The 19,657-nt window shown below is 43.1% G+C and overlaps 1 protein-coding gene across 5 annotated transcripts in view; it reads left to right on the plus strand.

The window, feature by feature from the left end:
* The window catches only part of LOC109911915 (rho guanine nucleotide exchange factor 19-like), an 85,135-nt gene that overhangs the window by 44,653 nt on the left and 20,825 nt on the right, over positions 1 to 19,657 (plus strand). For 3 of the 5 annotated variants that reach the window (XM_048615237.1, XM_048615238.1, XM_048615235.1), the window contains 2 exons: positions 2,035 to 2,697; positions 16,117 to 16,551. In XM_048615237.1, the coding sequence (XP_048471194.1) occupies positions 2,035 to 2,697; positions 16,117 to 16,551 (1,098 nt within the window). The remainder of the gene's footprint in view (positions 1 to 2,034; positions 2,698 to 16,116; positions 16,552 to 19,657) is intronic. The other 2 variants (XM_048615239.1, XM_048615240.1) reach the window with 2 other exon arrangements.

Consider the following 19,657-nt stretch of genomic DNA (forward strand, 5'->3'; position numbering starts at 1 on the left):
TGGATGTGAGGTCATGGAGGGATTTGAAAATAAGGATGAAAATTCTAAAGATGAGGTGCTGGTCAGTGGGCACAGGAGTGACAGGTAAATGGGGCATGGTATGAGTTAGGATATGGGCTGTAGTATTTTGGATGTATGGCAGATTGCCCAGGTGAGTATTGGAATAGCCAAGTGTCGAGTTAACAAAGACATGGGTGTGGGGTTCAGCAGTGGATGGGGTGAGACAGGTGCAGATTCAGATGATGTTCCAGAGGTGCAGTCAGGTGGGTATGGGGATGAAGCTGGCTAATTATGGAAGGCATAAAAAGCTGCAGGTTAGGAAAGGGTAGGCAGGAGAGAGGAAGAAACTACAAAAAGATCAGATTTGAAGAAACTTTGTCTTAAATGCTTGAAGACAGGAGATTGATTTGATATGATGCATATTTGAACATCTATGGCAGGTAACAGTTTTGAGCTATTTATGTCTGGCTACACCACATAAAGCACTGAGGTATCATGCCCTCCTCTGCTGAAGCTCCCAGGGTCATCCTGGAATAAATAGTTTGTTCCCAGCTCCTCTTCACTTTAAGTTAATGGTTCCCTCTTCTTATGTACAATTCCCCTCCTCAAAAGGCCCACCCTTGAACCCTCTGTTCTTGCAAGCCATTGCCCCAAATCCAACTGAATTTCAAACTCTCAGAACATATTGTCCCATTTATAAATCTTGCAATGCTACGCTTGTATCCCTTCCATCAGATTTCCACATTAACCTGTCAAACTTAGAAATGGCATTGGAAGTTACTATGATGAATGATCTGTATCCTGCTTAGTCTTGGACATGTTTGGCCACACCATCCACACACCATGTCCCTCTTCTGAAACAGAGAAGGTAGGAGCAGGAGTAGGTCATTCAACCACTCAAAGCCTCCTTCTGCTGCTTATTACGATCATAGTCAAAAGTCACACGACACCAGGTTACAGTCCAACAGGTTTATTTGAAGTCATAATCTTTCAGACCACTGCTCCAAAAGCTTTAATTTCAAATAAACCTGTTGGACTGTAACTTGGTGCTGTGTGACTTCTGACTTTGTCCACTCCAGTCCAATACCGGCACCTCCACATCATTGTGGTCATGACTGATCATCGAGCTCAATACCCTAATCCCGCTTCCCCCTATGTCCCTTAATCCCTTTAGCCATGACAGCTCTATCTACCTCCTTCTTGAAAACACAATGTTTTGGCCTCAACTACTTTCTGTGGCAGTGAATTCCACAGGCTCGCTACTCTCTAGGTGAAGAAATTTCTCTTCATCTCAGTCCTGAAAGGTTTACCCCTTATTCTTAAACTATGACCACTGATTAGAACAAAGAAGAACAAAGAACAATGCAGCGCAGGAACAGGCCCTTCAGCCCTCCAAGCCTGTGCTGCCACATTTTGCCCTTCCATACAAAAAACTGTCTTCACTTACAGGATCCATATCCCTCTATTCCCTTCCTATTCATGTATTCGTCCAGATGCTTTTTGTATGCTGCTATTGTATCTGCTTCCACTACCTCCTCTAACAGTGTGTTCCAGGCACTCACCACCCTTTGTGTGAAATAACTGCCTCGCACATCTCTTGTAAACTTGTCCCCTCCCACCTTGAACCTGAAGAAGGGTACCGACCCGAAACGTCAGCTTTCCTGCTCCTCTGATGCCGCCTGGCCTGCTGTATTCCTCCAGCTCCGCACTGTGTTATCACCAGAACATTGCCTGGGTCTCTGGATTAATAGTCTAGTGATAATACCACTAGGCCATCGCCTCCCCTTAGTGATGAGCTGTGATGCCCAGATTGTTGGGAGCAGCATCTGGGATCTCCTGCAGTGTAGTGTTCATTTCCACACGGGGCAGAGCTTGTAGTGACTAAAATATAAGGACAGCTTAATAAGCGTCGGAATTACAATATTTGTTAGCTTCAGTGAATTTGTCTGGCTCTCGGTTCTGACACTGTTGCTGGCTTATGTCCTGTTCCTGAATCTCTGCTTGTTCTGAATAAATTTCCCCATTGTTGTCCAGCAGAGATGCATATTTCCAATGGCGAGGAGATGGAGCCGCTCAAGGACAGCCTGAAGGACAATGCGTGCTTGAAGAACCACATTGCCATTTGTAAGGAGGAGAGTGTTTCCTTTAATGTGCTGCCAGACTGTATGCAGAATGATCAAAAGAGGGTTATCACTTCCCTCAGTCCTGATGTGGCAGAGACATCAAATAGTGAGAAGTTGGAAGCAAAGGATATGCCAGATCCAGATGCACAGAGGGACTCGGGGGCTATTCTTTACAGGCAGCAAGTTCTAAGATCCAAAGCTGAATGGAAGAGACAGTTCACCTTGCCACTCAACAAGTGGAACACTGGCAGTGAAACCCAACTGCGATTCAAGGCTTTGCAGACAAAAGCCATCGGAGGGCAAGGTTCGGCGCACAGCTTGCCCCTGTACTGTGCCAGTGAGGACCATGGGCCTGCCACAGGGTCTCCAGCAGGCATCTATGCCCTGTCTGGTCGGCAGGTGGTGGGTAAGGCTGACAGCTGGCCACACCAGAGCCTGGCCACCAAGAGCAACTTCACAGTCACTTCCAAGAGTGACTTCTCCCTCAATACGCTGCTGGCGGAGTCTGAGAGGGGTGAGTCCAGTGGTCTACAGAGGCGGCCCTCACAAGGATCAGACCAGGAGAAAACAACAAGTAAACATTTCCGATCGCTTAATAAAAAACCAAAAGAGCTGCGGCTGCTGTACATCAGAAACAGAAATAGAAGTTGCTGGAAAAGCTCAGCAGGTGCGTGGAGAAACCAGAGTTAACATTTTGGGACGGGTCACCGGACCCAAAACATTCACTCTGACTTCTCCCCACCTGCTGAGCTTTTCCAGCAATTTCTGTTTCTGTTTCTGATCACTTACTTCTTCTTACCCTTCTCTGTCCAGTTATTCTAATGTGAACCTTTACAAAAAAGGGCATATTGCTTTTGGGGGAAATAGTAGCATATTGGTAATGTCACTGGAACAGTAATCCAGGACATGGGTTCAAATCACATCATAGCTTATGGTGAAACTTAACTTCATTTGACAAAACATCTGGAAAATAAAGCTAGTCTCAGTGATGAGGACCATGACAATTATCATTTAATATTGTAAAAACGCATCTGGGTTATTAATATCCTTAGGGAAGGAAATCTGTAATCTTTACCAAGTCTCCAGATCCATTTTGATTTGATTTATTTGATTTTTGATTTGCTTTGATTTATTGTAGTCACATGTACCTGAATACAGTGAAAAGTTTCGTTTTGCGAGCAGTACAGGCAGATCATAGCAAACAAGGACATACAGATCGTAGGGTCCTAGATAGAGCGAGGCATATGGCTGCACAGAAGGTTCACAAAGCAAGATCAACATTAGCAAGATCAACGTTATTTGAAATTAGAGAGGTCAGCATATGAGGAATGTTCAACATATGAGCAAGGTTTGAGGGCTCTGGGTCTATACTCGATGGAGTTTAGAAGGATGAGGGGGGATCTAATTGAAACTTACAGAATACTGAATGGCCTGTACAGAGTGGATGTTGGGAAGATGTTTCCATTGGTAGGAGAGACTAGAACCCGATGGTACAGCCTTAGAGTAATGGGCAGACCTTTTAGAACAGAGATAAGGAGAAACTTCTTTAGCCAGAGAGTGGTGAATCTATGGATTTCACTGCCATGGAAGGCTGTGGAGGCCAGGTCATTGAATATATTTATGTTGGAGATAGATAGATTCTTGATTATCAAGGGGATCAAGGGTTATGGGGAGAAAGCAGGAGAATGGGACTGAGAAACTTATCAGCCATGATTGAATGGCGAAGCAAACTTGATGGGTTGAATGGCCTAACTTTTGCTCCTGTGTCTTACAGTCTTATGGTCTAGGTCCATTCAGAAGTCTAATAACAGCAAGGAGGAAGCTGTTCTTGAACCTGTTGGTGCGTGTGTTCAAGGTTCTGTATACTCTGCCTGACGGAAGAGGTTGGAAGAAAGTATTACCAGGGTGGGAGGGGTCTTTGATGTTGGCCGCCTTTCTGTGGCAACGAGAGGTGTAAATGGAGTCCATGGATGGGAGGTTGACTTCTGTGATGGTCTGAGCGGTTCACACACCTTTCTGTAGTTTCTTATAATCCTGGGCAGAGCATTTGCCGTACCAGGCTGTTATGCACCCAGATAGAATGCTTTCTATGGCGCATCTATAAAAGTTGGTGAGGGTCATTATGGACATGCTAAATTTCCTTTGCCGCCTGAGGAAGAAGACCCATTTAGTTGACTGCACTGCTGTATGAGATAGCCCAGCAAGCCACTCAGTTCGAGGGCAGTTAAGGATGGGCAATCCTAAATAGGTCAGCAGCATTTGTGGAGGAACATTCGTTCTGTTTCTCCATACATTATTGCTACCAGACCAGCTGAGGATCTCCAGACTTTGCCGTTTTCATTTTAGCTTTGAGCAACCGTGGCATTTTGCTTTCGGATGAAGCTACTTCATTGTTTATTTGGTTTCACCCTCGTCAAGCTGTTCACATTTATTGAAAAAAGCGCTGATGTTATTATAAAGATATCCAAGGAGTGTGCACTAACCCATACCCTGCAATATCTCAAAGCTTTCACTGTGGGCAGTACAGAGAAGGTTCACTCAGTTGCTTCCTGCAATGAAGTTGTTGTCTTATGAGGATAGCTTGCACCTTTACACAACGTGTTTTAGGAAGGTGGGAGGTGATCTTATTGATTTTGAAGGGCTTGACAGAGTCACTGCTGCGAGCTGCTGATTTCCTTTCATGTGGGAATCTAGAACCAGGGGCCAGGGGTATCACGGCTTTAAAAATAAGGGCTCGCTCCCGTTTATACAGAAATGAGGGGGTGTGCCTTCTCTCAGAGGGTCATTAATCTTTAAAGTTCTCCTCCCCAGCAAATCTTTGGAGACTGGTCAGTCAAAATATACAAAGCTGAGCAAGACAGATCTTTGATCCACGAGGGAGTCTCGTGGGCAGAATCAACTACAATCTTAGCGCAAGACAAAGCAGGCTAGAGAGGTCGAGTGGCCTACTCACTCCTGCTACTGGGAGTGAAACAAGTGGCGTCTTAGTTTTCTCAGTCTTTTCATCCCCCTGGGTGAGCAGGAGTATCCAGACTGTGTCCCACAAAGGTGCTGATTTCAACTATCCTGGCCATGGACTGGGCACGTTGATGGGCCACGGACACACATTCACTGTCTCTCCCAAATCTTCCTTTCCTGAATATCAGAGCAATGCTCCCACAATGGGGGCGCAGCGTGTCCCTTAACCAGCTGTATTCTGTAGGAGTGCAGTGCTGTAATGTGTAGGAGTGCGGTGCTGCTTCCAGTCTTCCATTGCGATGCTTCCATCGGGAGTCCAATTCAAAGAACTACTGTTAAACCGTGGAGCAGGGCATTACTGTGAGGAATTTTAACAACTACTGGGCTTTTATAAATGGCTTTGTGAATTGATCCAGTGTGTTCCTGTTAACTGATCTCAGAGAGCCACTACAGTTTCAGTCAGGTCCCTATTAGAAGCTAGAGAGCTGGTCTGTTCACTTTATGGCCCCTCCTGCTGGACAGTTGTGTAAGTCTATAGATATCAGGCAGGAGTGGAATTGGATTTACTTGTGATATTCTCAATACTCACCGTTGCATGTTAAATACTTCCACTTAGGCAAGATACCAGTAGGTACTTGTGATCTATGAAGGAAGAAGTACAGATTGAAACAGGCTAATCAAACCCACTCCTCTCATGGCCTGTTGTATAAGAATGTAAGGGTCTGTAAAAGTTAATACAGTGATGTGCTTTAAGCACTGTCCATTTTTATGATCATATATGGACTGTAGCAGAGTAGCTTAGGATCTAAGATCTAATGTCCAGGTTCTGCTCATAGTCTCTGTAACGATGTCGATCATATCAATGTAACCTGTATCTAGTTGCTAACGTGCAATCAATTATTTCTTGTTTAATACAGGAGCATGTTCTAGTTACACTGGTAATTGGTTTTCCTCTACTACACTAGACAAAACAGGCATTTTAGATATCTGTTCTTAATGAGGATGGTGCGGACCTGGTTTAACCGAGCATACATATGGTTAGCAGCAGTGTGGATACCATTGAGTTGCCTCATACCACATGCTGGCAGCAGTGGAGGTCTGAAGGTTTAGACTCAGTTTTAAGTTGCCAACTCTTGCAAGCAATCAGCAGCAGGGAAGAGCTGAACAATTAAGAATCTTACAGAGGAAACGCTTGTGACAAGATTCAACAAGGCAGAACCTACAGTCGATGGTGAAAGAATTTCTGACATAAGAGCCACACTGCAAAATGCGCACTGAACTCCCTGCTAATGGAGAACTAGTTACTGCAGAGACAGACTGCATCGTGTGGCAGGGGTCTTCAGGAGCACTTCTGGTTCAGGGTTTATCCAGAGAGTGAACAGATCTCAGAGATTCCATGAGTAAAGCTAAAATCGTTGATGGCCAGAAGAAAACTTTAAAATCGGCACTATTACAGGCTGGAAAAGGGAGAAGTGTATACAACTCAGCTTAACCATTGCTGCCTGGTAGGCAGGCACCATGAGGACGGCTAAGGTGAGGGAAATCAAAAATCACAAAACGATTCAAACCAAGTTCATGGACAGGGGCATGTTGGGCAGCTAAACTTTGAGCAACAAGGGAAAAAGTTTAGAAGCCTAGGCACCCCTGATCTAGGAAAGGCAGGAGATCCTTCAAAATTATGGTAAACGTATAAAGCATTGATTTAAACTGTGGGAGTGTGAATCCAGGAACAAACTGTGGAGAAGTGAGATTCATCTCTTAAAGCCGAAAATAGCAAGAGTCATTTCATAAAACTGTGATGAAAGCAGGCATCATTTATTAAAGCCATCAACATGGATGGCTTTAATTGGACTGGATTAGTCCAATTCAATCCGATCTCAAACTGGATTCATCTGGTGAAGCCACAGAAAATGCAGAAAACATCCCTTTTGGCTGTAAGAAAGCTCAATCTTTGCCCAAATCTGTGGGAAACCCTCCAATTCAGCAATTTTACAGAGCTGCAGCAGCACTGTGAAGGAAAGAAACCTCACAGGTATGCTACATGTCAAATAAGAATCTGTACAAAGAGCTTAATGTGATAGAACAGTCCACAGCAGAAGAAAAGCTGTAAGTGTATCCGAGGAGATAGATGATCCGGCCATTGCTTTGTGGCAAGAGTATATTTATGTCAATGATCATCTCAAGAATTTCACATCAGACACTGAGGTATGTAACATTATATTATCAGATAGTGAACCACGATTGAAAGAAAACACTGTCTGTAGCCTACAGCAATGCAATTACATCGTCCTTGAGGTATAGCACATAAGTCGAAAGGTGTGCTAGAAGCATTTCTCCAATATAGGGGAATCCAAATAGTAGAAAACCTAGTGTGGACTGTATAATTGGGAATTCTCACTTTTCAGTAACACTCCCTCTGAGCATTCCGCGTGTGGCAATCAGCGTCAGCTTGCCATTTGACTTCTGATTCTTGGAGGCTCATGCAGCCGGATGGGAAATTAGAGGGAATGCTGCCGTTGAGTATGAAGGTGATCCTTGGCCTCAATCTTCCTCGAATGAAGAGAGGAGTAAAACTAGTTAAAGTCAAAGAACATCTGGTCAAAAGGCAACTGGTAGAAGATTTCAAGGAACTCCCTAGACTCATATCAGAATTGAAACATAAAGCAGGATCCACTGAGACTTTCTATCTTAGAATAAGAAATTTTTTCATACCTCAACTAGTTTGGCAGCAATGTTTTCACTGAAGAGAGTTCAGATAGCAAGAATTAGCAAAGTTTGTGAGGAAACACAAGAAATAAGATAGTCAATAAGCAGTACACCTGCCTGGAGCTAATGTGATAAATCTACTATTGATGTAATTCGGAATAGGACACAGCTTGGTGATAAAATAGTTACGACAAATTCAAGTCTGCTGTTATATGCTGAGGTTACAGTAGAAAAATTCCAGCAGGGAATTTTATTATCCTCACCTTCCCAGGAAGCCATCCTTAGTATCATGGCAAACAAGATGCAATCCTCAAATCGCAGAACTGAGAAAGGGAGCATGCTGCTTTCATTGTGGGCAAAAGTTGAAGTAAAGTGTGTACCTGTTTCAGAACAGTAGATTGAAAATAAAATTCATTTGACATGGATTGAATATATGGTGTAAACTACTCCATGGAAGCCACTATTGAGAAAGGATGATCAATGTCCAAACATTGACAAAACAGCAAAGACGAAACTACTGTTTAAACAGAACAGCCCTTCTCTGCAAAGGAAATCTAAGTCCTCTAGCTTAAAGGGACTTTCAGATCTCACACTGTCAGGAGAAGAATCAAAGTCAACAGATTATAAATTATAGATCTAGTAGATCTAACAATTCAAGTCTGAAGAGAATTGTTCTGAATGAGTAGTGAAATGTCTAGATCTCATAGATTTGTAAATTATGCACGGCAGATGAGGTGGTAGTAAATATACTTCTGTATTTAAATGTACAGTATTAACATTGAAAAATGCTTGTGGGGAGATGTTGTATAAAGTTGTAAGGGTCTGAATGGTTTAATACTGACAAGTGCCTTACACACCACTGCTGTGATAATGTCTTATGGACTTGTGAGCAGAGCACCTTGGAAACTTGGAGGAATAAAATTAACATCCAAGGCATCCTCATAACCTCAGTAGCAAGGTCTGTCAGGTCAATATAATCTGTAGCTAGTTGCTGGCATGCAGTGGACAACTTTTTTTTCAATACAAGAGCCTCTTCTAATTAGACCAGTAAGTCATTTTCCTCTGCTGCAGTGCACATAGCAGGCCTTGTAGATACTTATGCTGAAAGCGATGGTAGTAGAGAACCTATCTATTGCGATATGTGGGCTCAGTTTAACTGCAGACACAGAATAGACCATGCATTTGTATCTGAACTATTCAATCCCACTCTGCCCACCCCCCAACCCACCCTGACTCATCATGAATTATTACTGAACTGCCTTATCTCCTAAAGGGAAAGATTCTGCATAATACTTCTTTGATTTTGGTTGACATCATTGAGACCAATCTCTGAGTTCATTTTCCCATGATCCAAACCTGGCTTGTTACCTTCACAAAACAATCCTTCCCCAGCTTCAGCTGAACTTTTATTCTTTCATGGGATGTGGGCATCTCTGCGTGGGCCAGCATTTATTGCTCGTCCGTAATTGCCCCTCAGAAGGTGGTAGTGAGCTGCCTTCTTGAACTGCTGCAGTCCACCTGCTGTAGATAGACCCACAATGCCATTTACCAAGTTCCTTGGAGTGAAATCCAAGCAGATCCAACTGTGGAGCTGCTTTTCCTGGGGGTCTGTTGCTGGAAGCTGATTTTAAGAGGCACTGCCTCAGGCTACCTTAGTGGTATGATTTTAGCTGAAAAGTAGCATTAAACCCATTTGCTGGAATAAAGAAATGTGCACGCGCCTGTCTGTCTTGATGAGTTGTCATGTATGATGTTTTCAGGAACGTTTGGGTAAGTGCTGTTGAAGGTGTTCTTGAATGTATGTATATTTACCTAAATGCTTTCAAGTGCATTTGCAATATATATTTCCATATGCGTAAATGTGCTGAGGGTATATATGTCTGTGCAACAACTTATATTTATAAAGCATCTTTAATATAATAAAATGTCTCTAGAAGCATTACAGGAATGTGATAAAATTTGACATTAAGAACAAAGAAACATTGGTGCAGGAGAAGGCTAATGAGCTCATTGAGCATAGTCCACCATTCAATTCGATCACGATTGAATATTTACTGCAGAACATCAGTTTCCTGCGCTATCCTCATATCTCTTGAGTTGACTAGAATCCAGAAATCAATCGATTTCTGTCTTGAATATACTCAGTAACTGAACCTCCTCTACTCTCAAAAGACTCACCACTGTCTGAGTGAAAAAGATCCTCCTAATCTCAGTCCTAAATGGTCTATCCTTTATTCTGTGACTGGTCTTAGACTCCCTAGCCAGGAGAATCTTCCTCCCTGTGAAAATTTTGTAAAGCATCAATGAGATCAGCTCTGATTCTTCAAAATTTGTTCCTCAATCCCTCTTCATAAAACAACCCAGGGATTAGTTTGATGAACCCCCTGTTGCATTCCCTCTTAGGTAAGAGTTTTCTCCTTTAGATGGGCCAGTCAAACTGAACACCGTACTCCAGCTGTGACCTCACTAAGGTTCTTTACAATTACATCAAGACTTTTTCACTCCTTTACGTTGAGCCATGTAAAACAATATAAGAATGCTTCACCCAGAGACTTTGGTCAGGGGTTGTTTTAAGGAGTTTCTTAAAGGAGGAAAGTGAAGTAGGGAGATAAACAATGATGGGGACAGAATACTGAAGTTTAGGGCCCAGGCAGCTGAAAGCACAGCCGCCAATGATCACACAGTTAAAGTCAGAGATACTGGGGATGCCAGAATAAGATGAATGCAGATATCTTGAAAGGTTGTGGTGTTGGATGAGGTTACAGGGATAATGTGGAGTAAGGACATGGAAGGATTGAAAAGTAAGGGTGAGAGTATTAAAATCAAGGCCATTGTTTGACTGGGTGTCAGTGCAGGTCAGCAGACATGGAAATAAGAGGTAAATGGGATTGGTGTGAGTGAAGATAGAAGCAACAATTTTTCAGATGACCTTGAGTTTATGGACAGTAGAATGTGGGAGGTTGACTAGGAATGTGTTTGAATAATCAAATTTGGAGGTAACAAAGTCTAAATGAGCAGGATCACAGAGAGAAGTTATAGGTCTTAGTGCTTTTCCCATTCCATATCTACCCCATATCTGCCCCATATCTACCCCATATCTGCTCTCTGACAGCTTCTGTTAAGTGCCTTCGCAATGGGCGTTGTGGAATGTGAAATATAGTACTGCAGCAATGAAGGAGGCTGTATTGGTCTTTCCATCAGAAATCCAGTCAGCCCGACCACTTCCCACCTCCAACCATCTCTTCCCTATCTTTTGTTCCAAGTACTCATCCACTTCCCTTTTGAATACTTAACGTGAATTTATCCACATCTGTTTTTTTTGCCAATCAACTTACAATGTCAAATGGAGGCCGTCGGATTATCAATCCTTCAGTCATTTGAAATGGTTTCTGTTTATTCTATCTAAATCCTGCATAATTTTATATATTTCCATCAAATCACCTCAAGGAGAATAATCCAGCTCATCATAATTCCTAATCCATGTAACCATCATGTTACATTTCTTCTTTGTCTCTATAAAACTTTTATATTGTTATGGTGCCCAGAATTGGGAACCATAGTTGCAGTAGCGTTGAGCTGTTTTAAATAGGTACAGCAACTATTCTTTGCTTTTGTGCTCTGTTATATGCCTCCATTTATATAAAAGCACAACTTTCAACATGATACACTTCACAATCACAACTTTATTAGTCACATGCACTTTGGTTGTTCATACACCTCCGTTTCTTTGAATCTGGCCCTATGTCAAAGGATATATTTTTTGAGTTTTTTTAAGATTTACTCAAGGGCTACTTTTTTATTTTCAGATGCTACTTTTTAATTCCCAAAAACTCAATTATTAGGTGATGCTGTCATATAATAATACATTTTGCATTTGTGTTCACATATGGTACTTTGATGTACATTAAAGTAGAATTAGAAGAATTCATCAATATCCTCAATTATCAACCCTCCATTAAACTTAAAGCCACAGCACACAAAGACAATATCAATTTACTAGACGCCACAGTATTTAAACCAGAAAAATACAACAGACAAAAGTTAGGGATAAGTTTTTTACAAAATAATTGACAGATACTTCTACGTAGAAAAAGCCGTTATCCTAAACAAACTCAGTGATAGTAAGAATTGCAGATGCTGGAGTCAGAGATAACACGGTGTGGAACTGGAGGAACACAGCAGGCCAGGCAGCATCAGAGGAGCAGGAAAGTTGGCGTTTCAGGTCGGGACCCTTCTTCAGAAATGGGGAGGGGGAGGGCAGCTCAGAAATAAATAGAGAGAAGAGGGGTGGGGCTGGGGAAGATAGGTGGCGCCACCTCTCCTCTATTTATTTTCCAGCTCCCTTCCCCCTCCCCATTTCTGAAGAAGGGTCCTGATCTGAAACGCCAACTTCCCTGCTGCTCTGATGCTGCCTGGCCTGCTGTGTTCCTCCAGTTCCACACCGTGTTATCCTAAACACACCTTCGCAGACTAATGATATCACAGCTAATCTGTCTCTGTCACAAGTGCACAAAGCTAGAAAACTTTAACCAGGGCTGTTACTATCCTTTTTAACTGCATCTCAAATCTCAATCTCAGTTTACATTGTTCATTATAATAGTATCCATTCATTTTCCCCATTTGTAGCTACTGAACACATGGAGCCTTAAGCTAGAGATTCCACATTCAATTTGCAAGAAATTTGTTACCACAGTAATTTCAAGATTATCTGCCTTCCAGTTAGTTGAGTATTCTTTTGATGACAGGGTTAAACTGTTCCGACTTCTTTGCAATTTCATTCTCAACCACCTTAAAGCTTCCATCTTTTCCTCGGCACCTTGTCACCTCATTCCAACCCCTATCACCTCCTCCTTTCAAGTCTACTTCCAGCCTCCTCCTTTCCTTCCTCTTGGCAGTCTCCTCCTTAAGGGCAGCCTCCTCCTACCCATCTTTTGCAGTTTCCTCTTTTTCACCCTCTTCCATCCCACTTCCAGCAGCAGACAACATTCCAAAGACACAAATAACAGCAATTCCTGACTCTGGGCAGCTCCTAATCTCCAAATCTGGCAGAAAACCCCTAAGGCCCACCTCATGGTGGCAACCCCTGGGACCAGGGCCAGACTCCAGGCAGCAAATCCTAAAGAAAATGCCGAAGTGCCAGTGGCAATCCCCAAGAATCAGCCATTTCTGACAGCAATGTCTGAGGACTGGGCCTGGTTCCTGATTCCAGGCCAACGATTGGGCCCAGTTCCTGATGGCAGTCCCTAAGGACTGGCCCCAGATCCCAGCGATAATCCCCCAGGAGTGGCTCAGGCTGACACTAATCCTGGCGACTTGCTCACCACAGCCTTCCCAGTTGCTCCTCAATCATAGGTTTGGTCACTCCCGGATTTGAGATATCCGTTTGAAACAGAATTTTTAATTGAAGGAGAAGCTCCTTGCAGATTCTGCCTGTCTCCCGTAAGGGGCTGACAGTGCTCCAGTTGGTTGCTGCGAAAGGTGTTGCTACGCAAGCCTGTGCCCCTCTGAAGACATGGGCCCTGATGATTCACACTGCCCCTCTCCTGGGCCTTGTTGGTAAGGGGGGGCAGTAGTAGAAGTCCTGAGGCAGGCTAGATTTGGGCAGTGATGCAGAGATGGAAGTATGTCATCTTATTGAGACTGGATATGTACATGGAAGTATTTTTGCATATGCTCATTCATAATGCATGTCTTTGTGTTTTACCAGTGTAAATGTACATGCATACCATTGTACCGGTTTGTTAGCTAGGCCAGTGTGTATGTACCACAGCTTAACTACAGAATAAATTTGAAAATCCACATACACACACATGCCTGTGAGGACATGTATCTGCAAGTGCTCATATAGAAGTGTTCATCAGTGTATATTTGTGTGTGTGTATGTATGTGTGTGTGTGTGTGTGTGTGTGTGAGTATATATATGTATGTGTGCGTGTGTGTCTATATATGTATGTATGTATATGTGTGTGTGTATATATGTGTGTGTGTGTGTATGTATGTGTGTGTGTATGTGTGTGTGTGTATGTATGTGTGGGTGTTTGTGTGTGTGTGTGTGAGTATATATGTGTGTGTGTGTATATATGTGTGTATGTGTGTGTATATGTGTGTGTGTATATGTGTGTGTGCGTATGTGTGTGTGTGTGTGGGTGTTTGTGTAAGTATGTGTGTGTGTGTGCGCGCGCGGGTGTTTGTGTGTGTGTGTGTGTGTGCACGTGCGTGCGCATGTATGCATGCATTGGTGCACCGGGTGCTTCAGACTAATAAATGCCCAAACAATTTGTACCAGTGTTCTGATCACAAGTGTGTGTATCACATACATAAGTAGGTGTGTGCACAAAATTATTTGCATGAATTAAAATTTCTGTGTTCACATCCTAGTTTACATATGCAAATGTGAAAAATCAATAATGTATGAGGATGTGTGAGAGCATATGCATGTGTGTCTATGTGTGATTGAGTGTACAAGGGCTGAGCATATGTGTGACAAATTATGTCTGGACAGTCTTGTGTGTAAAACTTAAGGATGTGATTGTTGATGTGTATGTAAGGCCTGAGGTGGTGACTTCATGTATAAGAGTGCATGTGTTTATGAGAAGGTGAAAGAGGTATGCAGTGGTGCTTGTGTGCATCTCTATTTTCAACTTATACAATAGCTGCTATTTATAGTTGTTGAAGATTTTTCATGTTGTTCCACTAGATGCCAGACATGACCTACTGACAGTTGTTATAGAAACAAAAGGTTTTGGAGGGACCCACCCTTATTTACTTACATTTTGAATATTTCCTGAGTTAACAATTTTTGGCATGATAACAGGACAATAACCATCCAGGCTTTTTTTGAGATAACACAGAGATCTTTCTGTGCAAGATGTGACTTCTTTTATATGTTAAACCTTCCAATATCCCTCACTATCCTCCCTTCACTACATTTCCCCCAGCTGCCTTTGGTCCAAACACAGCTCTCCATCAAAGCTAAACCTAATGATGATTGTTGTTGAGAATCTTTAACAATATTTGGCTCTCTCTACCTCAAGGAAAGCAAATAAATGACCTGGGTTTTGGTGGTTCAATGGCTAAGCAATTGACTTTGAACAAAGCCTTATTGAGAGATATAGTGATCTCTCTGAGAAAAGCTGTAACTCTCCTGACAGGTGATTGATTATAGGATTGTTTACTGAAGATTCCCAGTCTGAGCTACAGCATTATCATCAAACTCTTTAAGCAACCAATCACATTAAAGAATTCTCACAGACAGCCAAGCAGGCTAGGGACATGGTTATAGTTCAACATCAAGGTTAACAATCATTCAATTTCTTCAGCTGAATGATTGTGATAGCCCTAGGAAAGGATCTCTTGGGGTCAGAAATACAATATGTGGATGATGGTTTGACTTGAATGGCCAAAGTCAGGTTTTGAGCTGTTCCTCATCGTCCACTAGTGGAACAAATGGCCACATCATCTCCAGGCTATCCTTAAACAGTTGAGGGATGTCCAGATTTACTGTGGGCAGTGCATATATCAGATAGTGCATCCTTTATGTAGTGTAGTCAGTGTTCAATGCAGCCCTCAGGTGATGTGTTGCTTGGGTAGTGTATTGAGGGGACAGTGAAGATCAACGAAGAAGAGCAAACAGTTACTTCGGTGACAACGTCGCTGAAAAGAACATTCTCCAGTGAGATTTTGTCCATTGCTTGAAGCTGGACCCTTCACAAATCACACAGATTATTGTTGTTAATTTGAGTTGCTTAATGTCTCTAGAGTTGACTTGCAGATGGGTTGGACAGAGGTCGAAAATGAAGGGATCTTCAGTGCTAGGTTGAGACAGTAGAAGGCAAGTTAAAGCAAATCAAGGATTTGCAATTGGGTGAGATTTGGCTCAAGTTGCATCAAGTTGTGTTCTGCAGGGGGATAGGGAGACCAGACTCTAAGAAATTGTGTTGGATGGAAAGCAATGAATAAGAGTAAGATACTGTGAGATGACGTGAATTTCCAACGTATTGAAGATGAGTAGGTGAAAATTATTTATGTGGCAGATTTAGAGCTCAAAGCACAAGGAAGGCAAGGTGGCATACTTGCCCTCAGCTAGTACAATAATGACAAGATATGAAAGGGCATGATAGAGAAGATGAGAGGTTGTCATCTAAAGTAAGAGATGCTTTACCTTTTACAGTGTCCATGTGTGTGAGGTGAAGGAGCAGACCCTCCCAGATATGGAAAATTACAACTTCTCAGATGATCGGTTTAAAATTCCTTGAGTATATTGAGCACCTGGGTGAAGCTGGCATCTTTTGGTTTTTATTTACAACATCAGGTCTTTTTTTTTCCCCAGGGAGAAAAATGAGAGTTTATTCAACAGATTCTCCAAGTGACGAGTCCTTCAGTAGTGGGAGTCTGGACTGCGAGTCTGTGTTTACAGGGACCCTATTTGACAATGACTTGAAAGACAATGCTTTCCTAAGCAACAGTTTCTCACTGGAAGATGACATTGTCCCTCTGGATGATTCTGCCTCCGATGAGCTCCCATCGGAATCCCTGCCTGGACTGGAGCCAGAGATTCAGTGTCATTTAGTGGCCTCGGTCAACCTGGGTGAGGTGCCATCCATTGCCAGCTGCATGGAGCAGGAGAAACGGCGTTTCTCAGCCTCCGAACTGATAAACAGACTGCACCTCTCTCAGAAGAAAGTAGCACAAGCTTTGAAGCTGAACAAGTCCCTGCCAGGAAGGTCCACACCTCGAGAGAAGACATCGACTTTCTCCCTTGAAGGTAAGGTTTAACTGTGAAGCAGGAAGAAAGTCTGCACTTTTCTGCACTGGGAGATGGAATAGAGAAACATAACTTGCATTTCAATGGCGTCCTGTCACTTCTGCAGGGGGTTGGTTAGCTCAGTTGGCCTGACGGCTAGTCTGCAATGAAGAGTGATACCAACAGAATAGGTTTACTTCCCGCTCTGGCTGAGGTTATTATGAATCATTCTCCTTCTGAGCCTCTCCCCTCACCTGAGCCGTGGTGACCCTCAGGTTAAACCACGACTAGTTGTCTCTCTCTAATGAGAACACAGCCCTTTGGTGACTTGACCTTTATGTCAAAAACAGTGTCAAAACATTCCCAAATTCTACTGCATGAATTGTTGTTTGAAATTTGGGAAAATGTCAGTCATTTTGCAAAGTTCCACAAACTGTAAGTGATAAATTAATCTTCCTTTTAATGATACTGAGAGAAAGTGACTACAGTCCCAGAGGACTGCAGGCTGCTTTCCCATTAGAGAAAGACTACTGGTAGTGGTTTAACCTCCAGCGAGGGGCATGGGAACCTTTGCCAATGCAGGACCTGAACCCATTACTGTTACTATTACTCTGCATCAGAGAGCAGCCACCCAGCCAACTGAGCTATTCCTCAGGTTGTACACCAGTGCTGGCAAGACCATGAACAAAAACAGAAGTTGCTGGCAAAGCTCAGCAGGTCTGACAGCATCTGTGAACAAAAAATAATGAGAGTTAACGTTTCAGGAAAGGGTCTGAGTTCTGAGGAAGGGTCACCGGACTCGAAACGTTAACTGCTTTTTTTTTCTTCACAGATGCTGCCAGACCTGCTGAGCTTTTCCAGCAACTTCTGTTTCTGCTCCTGATTTACAGCATCTGCAGTTCTTTCGGTTTTTAGCTGGCAAGACCATGTCCTGTGCTGTCCTTTTATGATTGTAAATATTGACCTAGATAATGCAGATGCTTGAACTCAGTAGTTTGTGACTTCGACACCAGATTAGAATTTCCAGAAGAACAGGGCAGAAGAGAGGAGACAACTACAGTTTTGACTGCAATTTTTGCAGTGTTTCCTGGATGGGCAGATTGCTCTGTGAGCTGGAGGATGGACAGCGTAACAACTTCTTTAGTTTAAGGAGGTATGGAAACTGGATATGAATCAGTCAACGCAAAATTAGTCGGTGTTGCACTTTTTATCTAAGGCATTTTGAAAGTCTAAATTGATGGTATCATTTGAACTTCCATCATCCACCAAATTTCCACAAAACTATTCAGCAATTTAGTACAACAGGATCTGCCCAAGGCTGAGGGTTGTGGGGTTTCTGCTGTTAGTCTTCATATCAGTGAATAGGATGAGTCTTAACCCTCAGGTTTTTGGGGTCATGGGGCAGAATGGGGAATAAGGCGCAGGATGTGCTCCCTTTTCTTTTGATCTCTACCACCGTGCTGCCTCATCTTTAAGATGTTGAGATTCAAAGCACGAGCCAGATTGATGGACAATTTGCTGCCATTTTGAATGATTGAACGAACAAACACTAGGTACCCTTCTTGAAGCCACCTCTACAAGCATTCAGGCAAAACTCTTGCAAAAATCAACTTTGCTGGGCTTGCCACTGCTTTTGTTTGATGCTCCTCCCATTGAACACAAAGGATACAGCAAAAAACAATGCCGATGGAACTTCTCCAGCAATGTTATGTGTTACTGATACACAGTCCGGGTCTCACTGCAGAACAGGGCTGTGAGGACGACAGCTGTTCTGTACGGCTAGGGCCATGATGGGTTCCAGTATTTCTCCAAAGTGTGAGCACAAGCATGTGAGGTGGCCAGCCCTACCACTGAGAAAACTCACCCAATCACCCGCCAGTCAGCTCAATTAGAGCCAGCAGGCTGGACAAAGGTGAATATCTCAACCAATTGCGGCCCTTGAAACTGGCAGATCCAGTCGCCCAGAAGCTATTGGCAATTCAGAGGCTGGTGGTTTCTGGATCCTAAAGTCTGCCAGTTGAGGCCTACACCTCGGGGAATTCAGCGGCGAGAAGATAAGTCATTTCTATCTTTTTGATGTGTTATGGGGGTCTAGAGGCCAGAGGTAAGGGTAGGGTGTGACTTTTCTCAGACTGGGGCTATTGGAGGCGCTTAACCCCACAGGCAGGTCACCATGGTTTTCCACTCAGGAAACTAGCCCGCTGGGGCAACAGGTGATCAGGGGAGGTGACAAGTTTGATGCCCTTGGCTGGCCATTCATTGACCACTTAAGGGTCTTAATTGCTGGCTAGTCGAGAAAATGCCATCTTGGACCTTCTTGCCCAGCACTCAATTGCTGAGGTAGCAAGAAAGAGGTCAGTTCCTCTCCAGGGGTATCTCATCCCATTATTTCCTCTTCTTAACATCTCTCTCGTCACCTCCATAGAGGGAAAATCCCACCCATAGGATTTTTCTGAAGGTCTTTGTTGTCAAACACTCACTTGTCCTAAAGTGCAGGAGGCTGGTCCTCATCAATGATGGCCTTTTGAGAGAGGTGGCTGCCAAGGTGTGGGAAGTGTTCGACATATTCCGGAGTCTCTCCTTCAACATTTATGGGAGGTGAAATATTTCGCTGATGATGTGTGATTGAAGTTCAATGTATTATATTCAAATTTTGTTTTGGGAACATTCGCTCAGTTTCTTGTAGAATTGGAGAAAGTAGCTTGCAAAGATGGTGCACAGTGAGCAAAGTCACTCTAATCATCTGCATACTGTTGGCCGTCTATGTCGATGGTGGTCACTTTGGTTTTGGAAGAGAGGCAAAAAACAACGGTTAAAGACTTTACCATTTAGGCTGTTTGAGGTTCGATGAGGCGAATAATCAGGAAGGCACCAAAGTCTTCCAAATACCACTGAATAAGGGCATAACCTGCAGTGTCATGAGATTAAGTCTCATAATGGCTGCTGGGGGAATTAAAATTTAAATAATTGACAGATGTGGAATGGAATCATCAAGTTCCCTCCTAGACTTGTTACAGAGATAGTAGGAACTGCCGACGATGGAGAATCGAAGACAACAAGTTGTAGAGCTGGATGAACGCAGCAGGCCATTATGAGACTTAATCTCATGACACTGCAGGTTATGCCC

Source organism: Rhincodon typus, chromosome 31 (assembly GCF_021869965.1).
Source record: "Rhincodon typus isolate 14 chromosome 31, sRhiTyp1.1, whole genome shotgun sequence".
In the NCBI taxonomy this organism is placed as follows: domain Eukaryota; kingdom Metazoa; phylum Chordata; class Chondrichthyes; order Orectolobiformes; family Rhincodontidae; genus Rhincodon; species Rhincodon typus.